Source organism: Oncorhynchus gorbuscha, linkage group LG14 (genome assembly GCF_021184085.1).
Source record: "Oncorhynchus gorbuscha isolate QuinsamMale2020 ecotype Even-year linkage group LG14, OgorEven_v1.0, whole genome shotgun sequence".
NCBI lineage: Eukaryota > Metazoa > Chordata > Actinopteri > Salmoniformes > Salmonidae > Oncorhynchus > Oncorhynchus gorbuscha.
In genome coordinates this window covers 25,636,773-25,651,670 of record NC_060186.1, presented here as the reverse complement: position 1 = coordinate 25,651,670, position 14,898 = coordinate 25,636,773, and the positions used below count along the sequence as shown (strand labels likewise).

Sequence of the window (14,898 nt, the reverse complement as noted above, 5' to 3'; positions counted from 1 at the left end):
CCTATTATTTACAAATCGAAAGATGTAACATTTGAAATGAATGTGGCAGAAAAAGTTTAGCATAGAATTCCTGTGGGAGTCTTTTCATTCAGTCTTTTTGCCTCCTTGGCCTCGTTTCTCATTAGATGGGATTTCCCCAGTGCCAACTTCACATGAGATGGCCGCTGTCTACTGTCATGTGGTGCTGAATGACAGATCTCGCTTTGCCCATTTCGCTGTTGTCCATGGTGCTGAAATATCCAAGTATTTCAGCACCAAGTATCTTGCTTGCTGGATCGAATTCTCCGCGTTAGCTAGCCAGAGAAATGTTGAGCAACACTATCCAATTTAGCTGATTAAATTATTGAGTTTATGGTGTGAGAATTAGCTGGGTAATGAAGTCAGACAACTAGCTAACAGGAACGTTACAACACCGGATAAGCTAACGTTAGTAAACGAACCAACTCGCTATAGTATTAACTGGTATACGACTTCTTGCCGTCCCCAAGTTATATTGTTAACGTAGTTGCTTACTGGACCGTGGCAATCTGTGTGAAATGTTAACGAACTAACTATCTATGAACTAATGTTTTCCCTCTACAGTAACGTTGTGGTTAATTTTCAGAATGAGAGAATTGGGTGAAAATGAGGCGTCAAGACTTGAGTGTCTTATGCAGTAAAGTCTTGGCAACAAATAACATTGGATTGATTTCTACACATTATTTAGCAGTGAGAGGTTCACATTAACCACGTTGTATTGTACACATAGAGACTGATAATGTAGATCATAGTCTTTGTTGTTTAATTAGTTAAAACCTTCCTTCCCCCTATTGTGGATATTTTTGAATGTTTCACCTTTTTGGGCCCTCATCAGTTTGCATCCCTGAATTACTCAAAAAAAGATCTGAATTGGGCTGTCTAAACACAGCCATATAAACCTGGACATGCTCCAACTGAAATGTTCCCTCCTGTCAGCATTGATGTTGAATTACAGTAAATACAACTTTTTGGTTCTCTCCCATTCCCTGTAGGTTTGTTGAACATGAGTGGAAATGAAACTCCAGCACACTGGTAACACTAGATGTGATTATAACTTCTCCTGGTGTGTTGAACCTGCCTGTGGGTGCGGTGGGGATATTCCTGGGAGGTCTACTGAAGAGGTTGAGTTAGAGTTAGACCAAAGCACACATGGGATTGTGCCTTGGCTCCCTCTTGTGGGAATATACAGTATGGTTGTTAAAGAGCCAGGATTCCTGGCTGTTTTGTCACTGTGCCTATGTCAATGATAGTTCATCAACAATCATTTAAACATTATTGCCAGCCATTTTCTCTGTCCTCCAGGATCCCTGGAATTTAACGAGACTGCCCCTGCTTGGATTGGGAGTGGGACCCTGTGTGCTCAGACAACGGCATCACCTACACCTCCCCCTGCCTTGCAGTCTGCTCCAGCTTTACAGGATACGGAACAAACACTGTATTATTAATAATGTCCTGAGTGTACAAAACATTCACAGGGATGCTGGCCCATGTTGACTCCAATGCTTCTCACAGTTGTGTCAAGTTGTCTGTGTCTTTTGAGTGGTGGACATTCTTAATACAAACTGGAAACTACTGAGCATAAAAAAATCAGCAGCGATGCAGTTCTTGACACAAATTGGTGCCCCTGGCACCTACTACCATGCCCTGTTGAAATGCACATAAATATTTTATCTTTCTTATTCACCCTCTGAATGGCACACATACACAATCCATGTTTCAATTGTCTCAAGCCTTACAGTATTTTTCTTTTTAACTATCTCGATCTACACTGACTTAACTAGTGACGTCTATAAGGGATTATAGCTTTCATCTGGATTCACCTGGTCGTCATGGAAAGAGCAGGTGTTCTTAATGTTTTATATGTAACAGTACTCATCTTGCGTTGTGTACAATCAGTCATCGACACGGAACTCCAACATGTAGCACCAGTCATGTAGATTTATTCTGATAGGAACGACACAAAATTGCACGTCATGCAATGCACGTCTCACCATCCAACTCTGCACTCTCGCACTGTACAAAATATATGAACCCCCCCACCAGACACAGTAAATTGCTAGCTAGTACTGGCGGGAATTCTTTACAACAAAATGCACAACAAATATTCTCCAAAAACCGCTGCATCTTATGTGTGATGTTCGAATAACATTTACAAACAATTTGATATAAATTGTACATTTAAATCATCACTTGAGAGTATAAAAATCACTTTTGATGTACAGTGCTTGGCAACCAACAACTTACCACTGGTTTGATGCTTGTTCACTGGGACGATTCTAACTGGAACATCCCCCTCGTAAGCAAGATACGCAAACCAGCCAATAAGATGCCATGTTGAGTAGGTGAAGGCAAGACAAACTCAAACCAAAAACCCATTGGCTTAACAATAAAGTGGCAAGCGGAATCACCAATATAACCCTGTTACATATACACTCAATGTTACTCATTCGCACTGACATAAGTTACTTTCAACTATTAACTTGGGCCTTCTTGGTGCCTTATCTGATTGGCAAAGTATTATTTTTGATGTATGGAAAAAATGTTATACAATTCCTATGTAGAGAAGTTTCTCTCTGGTAGTTCAATATGACAATATGACAATATGACACTCTTGTAAAATAGATGTTTAATCTCAATGTGACTCCCTGTTTAAATAAAGGTTCAATACAAAAACATCAACACAAACACAGGATATGGGGTACGCATGGTATCACATCATTACATACTAGACCCTTCTGCACCTGCATTCCAGCACCTTTCCAGCATCTGGTATTGACTCAACATGTTTTAGGTGGGGGATCAAGAAATGTTGTGGAAGAGGTGGCCGTTGAGTGTATGATTCTGATATGTACAGGTAAGTTCATTGTGTGTGTGTGGGGGGACGTGCGCCAATGAGTGCATGCATAGTCTATAGTGGGTTTGAATATGAATGTGCAGCAGTGTTGTGATGTGTCCTATCCTGTCCTTGCAGAGTGATCTTCCTTGCCCTCATCACATGTCTCGGTGGCTCCTCCTACTTTTTCATCATCACAGTCATTACTCTTTAGGAGGGAGGGGGACAGCCCCCACACTCATTGCTAAAGATCGAACTTCAGACACTCCCCAAAACAACCGAACCCCACAACAAACCGAAAGAGATTTAAAGTGCACACCCCTAAAGAGGTAGCCAGAACAGGATATCTCCCTCCAAGCTCACAAAGACACAGGAGGAGGAACTATCCAAAACCCAGGGAGAGAGAACAAGTGACCTCAGTCGAACACAGACAGAAAGAAGAGCTGTTAGATAGAGGAGGTTACCCCAGATGCCATTCCTGCTCTTGTGAGCAAGGAAAGAGATGACAAGCATTCTGATCAGGCCAACGGGCAGGCTGAGGGAGAGGTCATAGTGATTCACACCCACAGAGAAAGACAACCCACTCAACCTCTTGGCTGAGATGAACCACACAGAGGTAGAGGCAGAGGGCCTTCAGGGCTAGCCAGTCAGCCAGCCTGCTCTGATCCTCAAGTCAGTTGTATTTAAATTTATGTTCATTAAAGATTTTTATTCAAGATTTGAAAAGTCCCATTTACTTAATGATATCTTTTCACTGTCTGCAACCCTCAAGAACCAAGGTGAGTCTGGGTCACCCTTTTACTGGGCAAACACAACTTGCATATCGTCATAGACTTGGCCAAAATGTTCATCTTTTAACCTTGCTTGAATAAAACATAGAGTGCGCAAGAGTTGTGGCAGAACAGTTTAGCATAGAAGTCCTGTGGGAGTCTTTTCCTTCAGTCCTTTTGCAGCCTCGGCCTCGTTTCTCATCACATGGGATTTTCCCAGTGCCAACTTCACATGAGATGGCTGCCTGACCACGGAGACTGGGGTGAGAGGGTGTTGATGCGTACTTCATGAGCTGTAACCGAAAAACAATGGCATTTTTGGAAAGCTTGAGGTGAGGGAGCAAGTGTGGTAGAACAGGAATTGTTAGCATTGTATCTTGCTAGCTGGATCGAATTCTCTGCGTTATCTTGCCAGAGAAATGTTGAGCAACATTATCCAACTCAGCTGATCAACTAATTGTGTTATGGTGTGAAAATTAGCTGGATAATGAAGTCAGCTGGCTGGCTAGCTAGCATGAACATTACATCGGATAAGCTAACGTTAGTAAATGAACCAGCTCGCTATATTCAAATCAAATCAAATTTTATTTGTCACATACACATGGTTAGCAGATGTTAATGCAAGTGTGGCAAAATGCTTGTGCTTCTAGTTCCGACAATGCAGCAGTGGTGGGCCGTCAGGGCCAGCAAGGCCTACTCTGCTGGCCTAAACATCATCAGAATATCATTTTTAAATATATATATTTTCCCACAAATATGCATTAAATTATTCCCCAGAGTAAGAGTTATACTCTTCATTTCATAGCTTTCCTCTTGGTTGCACTGCTTCCAGCCCCAGGTTGAGATTTGGAGGGCTTTTGGGGACACCCGAGTGGATCTACAGCTCAACGAACAAGCGCGTAGGGCAATGGGAGCTGCACAATGAAAAGGTATTGTACTCTTCCCCTGCAATTCTATGAAAAAAAATGTCAATTTCAAGGTGACGCAACGCCTGGTTTTATTCTGCGTTTCTGTCTAAATGTATAGTGTCTAGAGCCATGGCATCATAATGATGGTAATAAGAGGTGGATTCATTCGGGTGGGACTGTGAAGGACCACACTGAAGGCCCAGCCCCCAGCACGCCACTGCAATGCAGTAATAACCAACGAGTAATCTAGCTAACAATTCCAAAACTAACTTATACACACAAGTTTGAAGGGATAAAGAATATGTACATAAAGATATATGAATGAGTGATGGTACAGAGCGGCATAGGCAAGATGCAGTAGATGGTATCGAGTACAGTATATACATATGAGATGAGTATGTAAACAAAGTGGCAAAGTTTAAAGTGGCTAGTGATACATGTATTACATAAAGATGCAGTAGATGATATAGAGTACAGTATATACGTATACATATGAGATAAATAATGTAGGGTTTGTCAACATTATATTAAGTAGCATTGTTTAAAGTGGCTAGTGATATATTTTACATAAATTCCCATCAATTCCCATTAATAAAGTGGCTGGAGTTGTGTCAGTGTCAGTGTGTTGGCAGCAGCCACTCAATGTTAGTGGTGGCTGTTTAACAGTCTGATGGCCTTGAGATAAAAGCTGTTTTTCAGTCTCTCGGTCCCAGCTTTGATGCACCTGTACTGACCTCGCCTTCTGGATGATAGCGGGGTGAACAGGCAGTGGCTCGGGTGGTTGTTGTCCTTGATGATCTTTATGGCCTTCCTGTGACATCGGGTGGTGTAGGTGTCCTGGAGGGCAGGTAATTTGCCCCCGGTGATGCGTTGTGCAGACCTCACTTCCCTCTGCAGAGCCTTGCGGTTGTGGGCGGAGCAGTTGCCGTACCAGGCGGTGATACAGCCCGGCAGGATGCTCTCGATTGTGCATCTGTAGAATTTTGTGAGTGCTTTTGGTGACAAGCCAAATTTCTTCAGCCTCCTGAGGTTGAAGAGGTGCTGCTGCGCCTTCTTCACGATGCTGTCTGTGTGGGTGGACTGGTATATGACTTCTTGCCGTTCCTCAAGTTATATTGTTAACGTAGTTGCTTACTGGACCCTGGCAATCTGTGTGAAATGTTAACTAGCTAACGAACGAACTACTGTGAGGGTTGAAAAGGGAGGGGGACACCCCCACAGGACAGCCCCCACACTCATTGCTAGAGATCGAACTTCAGACTCTCCCCAAAACAACTGAACCCCCCAACAAACCGAAAAAGATTTTAGGTGCACACCCCTGAGAGGTAGCCAGAACAGGATAACACACTTCAAGCTCACAAAGACACAGTGGAGGAGGAACTATCCGACACAGTGGAGGAGGAATTATCCAACACCCAGGGAGAGAGAACGAGTGACCTCAGTCGAACACAGACAGTAGGGAGAGGAGGAGGTTAGCCCAGATGCCATTCCTCCTGCTCATGTGAGCAAGGAAAGAGATGACAAGCCTTCTGATCAGGCCAACAGGCAGGCCAAGGGAGAGGTCATAATGATTCACACCCACAAGACAACACACACAACCTATTGGCTGAGATGAACCACACAGTTATATGCAGAGGGCCTTCAGGGCTAGCCAGTCAGCCAGCATGCTCTGATCCTCAAGTCAGTTGTAGTTAAATTCATGTTCATTAAAGATTTTTTTCAATATTTGAAAAGTCCCATTTACTTAATGATATCTTTTCACTGTCTGCAACCCTCAAGAACCAGGGTGAGTCTGGGTCACCCTTTTCCTGGGCAAACACAACTTGCATATTGTCATAGACTTGGTCAAAATGTTCATCTTTTAACCTTGCTTGAATAAAACAATGCATTTTTATAGTGCGCAAGAGTTGCGCTTTTTCGTTTTCTATGATGATTAAAGGTTTTGGTTGCACCTCAATTCAACGTTGGTTGAGCTCCCTCCGTTTTCTGTTGTAGTCAAATAGTACTTTCTTTATTTTTTTATATGTAGTAGGTAAATAATTAAATGCATTAAAATTGAGATGTTTCCCACTTATTTACACAACCTACTCCACACTTGCAAAGTGAAAGTTTATAGAAATGTTCTGAAATTTAGTAGTAAACAGGAAAAGCAGAATTGAATCCAATTATTATAATGCAAATAATTTAATGGTCTATGGTTCAATCCCATTTCTGAAGGTCTGATGAATAACTAATATTGTTCCTCCTCTTCCTTGTGGCAGGCGCAGCAGCACACTGCCCTCCAAAGCCTGAAAAAGAATCGCCGGACTTTCCCTTTGCATGCAGCTCTGCATGGAACATCCAGTGTCACATCCTTGGTGACGTGTGGGGTGACATCTGGGATGACCACAGCAACATCCTCTGGAAAGGGAGAAAAGAGGGACAGAATGTAAACAAATGCAAACTGTAGGTTCTAAACACTGGCCAGTTGAAAGGTTCTACTAAGTTGTCATGACAAACGTCACCTGTCAGTGTTACTCACCTGCTTGGATGTCAGTTGGCAGAGTGGCAACGGCGGCCAAATTGAGAGTCCTTTCTTTAGGTGTGACATCCACAACCTCCAAGAGGGAAGAGATGGGCTCTGCCTCTCTATTAGGGGTGATGTCCACAACATTCAGGTGGAAAGAAACCAGATCTGCCTCTTTGTTACGAATGATGTTCACAGCAAGGTGGGAAGAAGCTGGATCTTGCTGTGTCTTAGGTGTGATGTCCTGAACCTCCAGGTGTGAATTAGCCGGGTCTGCCTCTGTCTTTGGGGTGATTTCCACAACCTCCAAGTGGGAACAAGCTCTGTCTGCCTCTGTTTTAGGGCCGATGTCCGCAACTTCCAGATGGGAACAGGCCGGGTCTGCCTCTGCCTTATGTGTTATGTCCGCAACTTCCAGGTGGGAAGATGCCTTGTCTGCCTGTATGTTATGAGTGATGTCCACAACCTCAAGGTGGGAAGAAGCAGGGTCTGCCTCTATGTTAGCGGTGATGTCCACGACGTCCAGGTGGGAAGACGCCGAGTCTGCATCTGTGTTAGTGGTGATGTCCACAACCTCCATGTGGGAACAAGCTCTGTCTGCCTCTGTTTTAGGGCCGATGTCCGCAACTTCCAGGTGGGAAGATGCCTGGTCTGCCTGTATGTTATGGGTGATGTCCACGACGTCCAGGTGGGAAGATGCCGGGTCTGCCTCTGTGTTAGAAGTGACAACAGCAATCCTGATGAGCTCTCCTACTACAAGTCACTGAGATGTCATCACAACAGGCATCTGTCAGAGTGCTCTCTATCATTGCTACTCACCTGCTAGGATGTCTGGAGGTGCAGTGGAGACGGCCACAGCGACGACAGGGAGGACTGGTAAGGTGGCTGCAGGGGGCTGGAAGCAGCTCTGGACTTCATCAGCCACAAAGGCACAGACAGATCTCACATAAAATGGGCTCTGGAGGTCATCCGTGGAGAAGGACAGACTGATTCTCCCGAGGATTGACCACACAGATTCAAAAGCCGCAGCGCGGGAGAAAGGGATTTGAGGGGAAGGGGCCTTTAACATGCTGGAGAGCTTCTCCACTACGGCCGCCACCATGCCCACGGCCATCCCGCTTACTAGGATTGGGTGCCCTGAATGGCCTTCCTTTGGCTGAATCCACAGGGCCAGGAGGAGCCTGGGCACCACCTCCACAACCACCTGGGATGGGCTGAGCAGGTTGCTATGGGGCTCATTGGACAGCTCGCCCATAATGCTCCTTACAGCTCTTTCCACGATGCTGTGGACCTTAGGGTCGCTGAAATCAACAAAAAGGAGAAGACAAAGCTAAACGATGTGCAAGTGCTCACAGAGAACACTGTCTTAGTCTGTTTCTGCATAGTTACAGATGTGAAGATAAATGGATCAAGTCATATGCAGGGCAGTACATGGAACTCACATGTCAGCTGGCGAGGTGGCGTGCAAGGAGCGGCGGAGCTTGCAGACAGCCTCGTGCTCTATGTCTATCATTTTTAGGCAAGTGTTGACTTCCCAGGTCTGCCGTAGGAAACAGGAAGTTCCGATTCGTGAAATTTCACAACATATCTATTCTGCTGTACTAACTAGTTGTTGAAAGGCAAGTAAGGAGCTCACTGACTTGTAGTATGTGTCTAACACTCATTGTCTTACCAGCCGAGCGAGGTCATTCCCCTCCTCCAGGGTTTCCTTCCACACCCTTCAAATAAAACACAGAGCAATTCAACTTTCCTGGCTTCCAATTTTTCTGTTGTTTATTTTACCCACACCTCTTGGAGTGCTGCTGGTGGCAGGGAATGGCAGTGAAGGTGAGTGATGACGTGGTACTCACCTCTCCCTAAGGGATTTTTTGCCCTGAGACACCAGCCAGTCGCTCATGTGCTCCGTGGTGACATGGTGCGGGACCTGGCCTTGACTCTGGAGCAGCAGATAGTGGACCATGAGCTTCTTCTGCAAGATGAGGTAAGGTGTGAGACAGTGCCACGAAATACCATATCATGTGCATTCTGAAGGGCCTCTCACAACATTTCACAACTGTTCATGCATCACAATTTGCGAGTGTTATTAAGAACTCTTATGACCATCTTCTCTAAACTGTCTTGAAATACAACTCTCTTTCTGTTGTTTATGTTTTTTTGGGGATGAATCTTACCTGTTTATTGTAATATGTTTCCTCCCAGCAGGCCTGCAGAGTCTGGAAATAAAGGCTGCTTCTGCAGAATTCCTTTGAAGAGAATGACAATAATGATGCTTTGTTATGCACATTGTGCACAGGCATTTACAGTATGCTAAAATGAATATCTCCAAAGATTACCTTTGTGGGACCATAAGTGAACTCCGGAATGCACCAAACCCTATCCATGGTAAGATGGGGTAGAAACGCAGCGCTATAGATATACGAGATGCTCTAGAGATAACAGGAATAAGTTAAAGTCGCGAATGATCAATTACTGTGGAGTCGTCCAATATGCTGCACTTAGAATTGAGTTGTAGGCAATGTTTGGCACAAAATAGAATGTTTACATTCTATTGCTATGGAGAAATGGAATGTGTAGAACCTTTATACATGGGTATGCTTCTATGTCTTTATGTCTTGAAGATTAAGCTCTTTATTTTGTCATAATGTGTATATATGAGGATTGGAACCTGTTTCGATTCATTACGCGGGTATCCAGCTACATGTTGCTTAGACCTACTAATCCAACCTTGGTTTACAAGTGAAATTAATTGTTTACCAATGCCTATACAAATCTATTAACCATATCTATTTAAAGCAATGATTGTCAATTGAAAATGTGGTTGTTGTGTTATCTTGTTGTGCGCCTAGTGTCAGAGTCCTCTTAAGCACGTTATTCCAATATTTCTGAGCTATGAATTGACATAAGGTACAATTTTGCAAAGCTAATCGGGTAAAAATAAGAGTATGAATGCCAATAAACTTTTTTCTTGAATTATATGCATAATAGTGTAGTTAACAAAATCGCTCAGCGTGGGAACTTTTAATGCTGGGTGGGAAGCATCCGTTATAAGTCTCCATGGCGCGTATAGACCATCACTTCGTTGTCTTGTTGGTAATATAAAAATGCATGACAGTGCGCATTGTAAAAGTCTAACAGTTGTTTTTCTTATTGTTTCTCACAAACAGATATTTGAGAAGGAATTTTGTGCAGTTGTACCTATGATGCACAGACACACTAAAGCTGTACAGTGTAGTTTGAAAAGTCAGTTTATATTATTTGCAGATCGAAATATGTAACATTTGAAATGAATGTGGCTGAACAGTTTAGCATAAGGTTCCTGTGGGATTCTTCTCCTTCAGTCTTTTTGCCTCCTAAGCCTCGTTTCCCATTACGTGGGATTTTCCCAGTGCCAACTTCACATGAGATGGCCGCTGTCTACTGCCATGTGGTGCTGAATGACAGATCTCGCGTTTCCGATTTCGCTGCTGTCCATTGTGCTGAAATATCCAATCTCGGCTATTTGCAAATGTATGACCAGCCAAACTTAACCCCACACATACACACACGTTAATGGTAATCTCTCACACACTTTTGAACATTGCACAAGTGTGTTTGTTTTAATAAAGATGCGAAGAATGAAATCAATGTGTGGATGTTGATTGGACAATGTATAGGTGCTTTACAGAAGCCATTTTGTGCCATTCCCTATAGTGTGAATTTGACTGGAGCATGATCAGATTGCTTTGTTTAAGCCAGAATGGAGATTTGGTCTGAGAAACGATGCCCAATATAGCATGTTAGCTGTGAAGAAGAAAACAATAAGGCCATGTTTATATGACTCCCTTTCAAAGAGTCACTCATTTATATTGTTCTTGTAGATATACAGTGCCTTCAGAAAGTGTTCATACCGCTTAACTTATTCCACATTTAGTTTTCTTTCAGCCCGAATTCAAAATGGATGAAATTATAATTGTTTATCCTTTCCAGCTACACACAATACACCATAATGACAAATTGAAAACATGTTTGACATTTTTGCAAATGTACTGAAAATGATTTACATGTTTTCACAATACATGTTAGAATCACCTTTGGCAGCAATTAAAGCTTTGAATAAAATTTGATCTGATTTGATTTGATTTGAGTCTTTCTGGGTAAGTCTCTAAGAGCTTTGCACACTTTGATTGTACCATATTTGCAATATACAATATATACATAACCAGTCAAATGTTTGGTCACATCTACTCTTTCAAGGGTTTTTCTTTATTTTTACTATTTTTAACATTGTACAATAATAGTGAAGACATCAAAACTATGAAATAACACATATGGAATCATGTAGCAACCAAACAAAGGTTAAAGTAATGACAGACTGCCGTTTCTCGTTGCTTATTTGAGCTGTTCTTGCCAAAATATGGACTTGGTCTTTTACCAAATAGGGCTATCTTCTGTATACCACCCCTACCTCGTCACAACACAACTGATTGGCTCAAACGCATTAAGAAGGAAAGAAATTCCACAAATTAACTTTTAACAAAGCACACCTGTACATTGAAATTCATTCCAGGTGACTACCTCATGAAGCTGGTTGAGAGAATGCCAAGACTGTGCAAAGCTGTCACCAAGGCAAAGGGTGGCTACTTTGAAGAATATCAAATATAAAATATATTTGGATTTGTTTAAACAGCATGATCATTACATAGGTGCACCTTGTGCTGGGGGACAATAAAAGGCCTCTCTAAAATGTGCAGTTTTGTCACACAACACAATGCCACAGATGTTTCAAGTTTTGAGGGAGAATGCAAATGACTGTTGCCAGAGAATTTAATGTTAATTTCTCTACCATAAGCCGAGGCGGCTTTAGAGAATTTGGCAGTACGTCCAACTGGCCTCACAACTGCAGACCACATGTAAGGCAATGTGTGGACGAGCGATTTGCTGATGTCAACGTTGTGAATAGAATGCCCCATGGTGGCAGTTGGGTTATGGTATGGGCTGGCATAAGCCATGGACAGGGAACACAATTGCATTCTATCAATAACAATTTGAATGCACAGAGATACTGTGACGAGACCCCGAGGACAATTGTCATGCCACTCATCCGCCGCCATCACCTCATGTTTCAGCATGATAATCCACGGCCTGCAAGGATCTGTACAGAAATCCTGAAACCTGAAATGGCCTGCATACTTACCAGGCATGTCAGAAAAATCAATTAAGCATAATGATTACGGCTCTAGATTGCAGGAAAAATCTGTTTGTAGCTAAGCAGGCCAGCGGTGTCGTAAACTGTCCCTTCACGCCTGTCCACTGATTAGTTGCTAGGAGTCATGGTCGCCAGGGGTCAGCAAATCACAGGCAGTCAGCTTGTGTCCCAGATCCCCAACTCCTGCATCTCCTCCCAGTCTCCCTCAAGCAGAGACAGAGATCAACCTCTCTATCTCTGCCTGTACTCCCTGTTCACCCACGACTGCGTGGCCACGCACGCCTCCAAATCAATCATCAAGTTTGCGGACGACACAACAGTGGTAGGCTTGATTACCAACAACGACGAGACGGCCTACAGGGAGGAGGTGAGGGCCCTCGGAGTGTGGTGTCAGGAAAATAACCTCACACTCAACGTCAACAAAACTAAGGAGATGATTGTGGACTTCAGGAAACAGCAGAGGGAACACCCCCCCCTATCCACATAGATGGAACAGTAGTGGAGAGGGTAGCAAGTTTTAAGTTCCTCGGCATACACATCACAGACAAACTGAATTGGTCCACTCACACTGACAGCGTCGTGAAAAAGGCGCAGCAGCGCCTCTTCAACCTCAGGAGGCTGAAGAAATTCGGCTTGTCACCAAAAGCACTCACAAACTTCTACAGATGCACAATCGAGAGCATCCTGGTGGGCTGTATCTGTCATGTATTGTCATGTTATGTCTTGTTCCTGTTCTTTCTCTTCACTTCGTTTCCCCCTGCTGGTCGTATTAGGTTACCTTCTCTTCCTTTCCTTCCCCCAGCTGTTCCTCATCTCCTCTAACGACCTCGTTTACTCTCTCCCACCTGTTCCCTTTTTTCCCTCTGATTAGGTCTCTATTTCTCTCTCTGTTTCTGCTTCTGTCTTTGTCAGATTCTCGTTTGCTTCACCCTTGTCCCGTCCTGTCGTAATCTGCCTCTTCATCAGAAGCTACGTGTGATCAGGTACCTCTGTCCTCTACAACCCGCGCCTACCCGGAGAGACCAGCAGTCTGTTGCCGCTAACCCTGCTATTCTCCTCTGCTGCTAGAAGGGGACTCTCCTGTAAAGATCAGAGGACTTTGTGATTTATTTGTCGCCCTCTCTGCGGGTTGTCTATTTTGTCAATCGTTACATCTGAAGAGGATATATGTCTTCCCTGTGTTTGGACATTAAAAGACTCTGTTTCTGTTAAACCGCTTTTGGGTCCTCACTCAACTGCATAGCAGTATCACCGCCTGGTACGGCAACTGCTCCGCCCTCAACCATAAGGCTCTCCAGAGGGTAGTGAGGACTGCACAACGCATCACCGGGGGCAAACTACCTGCCCTCCAGGACACCTACACCACTCGATGTTACAGGAAGGACATAAAGATCATCAAGGACATCAACCACCCGAACCACTGCCTGTTCACCCCGCTATCATCCAGAAGGCGAGGTTAGTACAGGTGCATCAAAGCTGGGACCGAGAGACTGAATAACAGCTTCTATCTCAAGGCCATCAGACTGTTAAACAGCCACCACTAACATTGAGTGGCTGCTGCCAACACACTGTCATTGACACTGACCCAACTCCAGCCACATTAATAATGGGAATTGATGGGAAATGATGTAAATATATCACTAGCCACTTTAAACAATGCTACCTTATATAATGTTACTTACCCTACATTATTCATCTCATATGCATATGTATATACTGTACACTACATCATCGACTGCATCCTTATGTAATACATGTATCACTAGCCACTTTAACTATGCCACTTTGTTTACTTTGTCTACACACTCATCTCATATGTATATACTGTACTCGATACCATCTACTGTATGCTGCTCTGTACCATCACTCATTCATATATCCTTATGTACATATTCCTTATCCCCTTACACTGTGTATAAGACAGTAGTTTTGGAATTGTTAGTTAGATTACTTGTTGGTTATCACTGCATTGTCGGAACTAGAAGCACAAGCATTTCGCTACACTCGCATTAACATCTGCTAACCATGTGTATGTGACAAATAAAATTTGATTTGATTTGCCCATCAACTGGACTCGTGGTATAGTGTGCGTGCACATTCTTGATTGTTGTTCTTTATAGTTACTTCTGTTGCCTATTGTAAGTTACTTCTCTGTGTTTACTTTGTTGTGTAATACTCTGCAGGTAGCCATGCCACTTATACAGTCCTTCCTTTGTTAACAGTGTTGTTGCTCTACTTGTGCTATCAGTTATTGTGTATATTCATCACCCCTGTTTTCTGTCCGTTACTGAACCACTACCTTACCATGTCCATTTCATTAGTGTGTGTCAATAATGTATCATTGAATGTAACTCAGAGGTTGCCTTCTTACCAGCCGGGGGAGGTGCTAGTGCAACCTGGTCTCAGAGCATTTCGTAATATTCTGTATGTATATCAGAGACACCACATTTGATATGATATGGTATGTATTCATTTGTGAATGTCTATCACCCATTTTTTACAATATGTTACGAATTACAATTCTTATTATACTGTATGTTATGAATTTGCAAAACATACAACATGTTACAAATTTGTGAAACGTATGATAAGAATTCTTGCTAGGTGGCTAACTTTAGCTAGTTGGCTAACATTAGTTAGGTGAGGGTGTAGGGTTACGTTTAGGAGTTAGGTTACAG

General features: G+C 43.2%; 1 protein-coding gene across 1 annotated transcript; it reads right to left on the bottom strand.

The window, feature by feature from the left end:
- Positions 1-7,106: 7,106 nt before the first annotated feature.
- LOC123995507 lies at positions 7,107-9,688 on the bottom strand. The gene is made up of 8 exons (XM_046299157.1): positions 9,369-9,688; positions 9,207-9,278; positions 8,886-9,004; positions 8,708-8,753; positions 8,478-8,575; positions 7,855-8,336; positions 7,219-7,746; positions 7,107-7,126 (listed from the first exon to the last, which is right to left on the bottom strand). Exons 1-8 carry the CDS (start codon positions 9,414-9,416, stop codon positions 7,107-7,109), a joined length of 1,413 nt encoding a protein of 470 aa, XP_046155113.1. The 5' UTR covers positions 9,417-9,688.
- Positions 9,689-14,898: the final 5,210 nt, after the last annotated feature.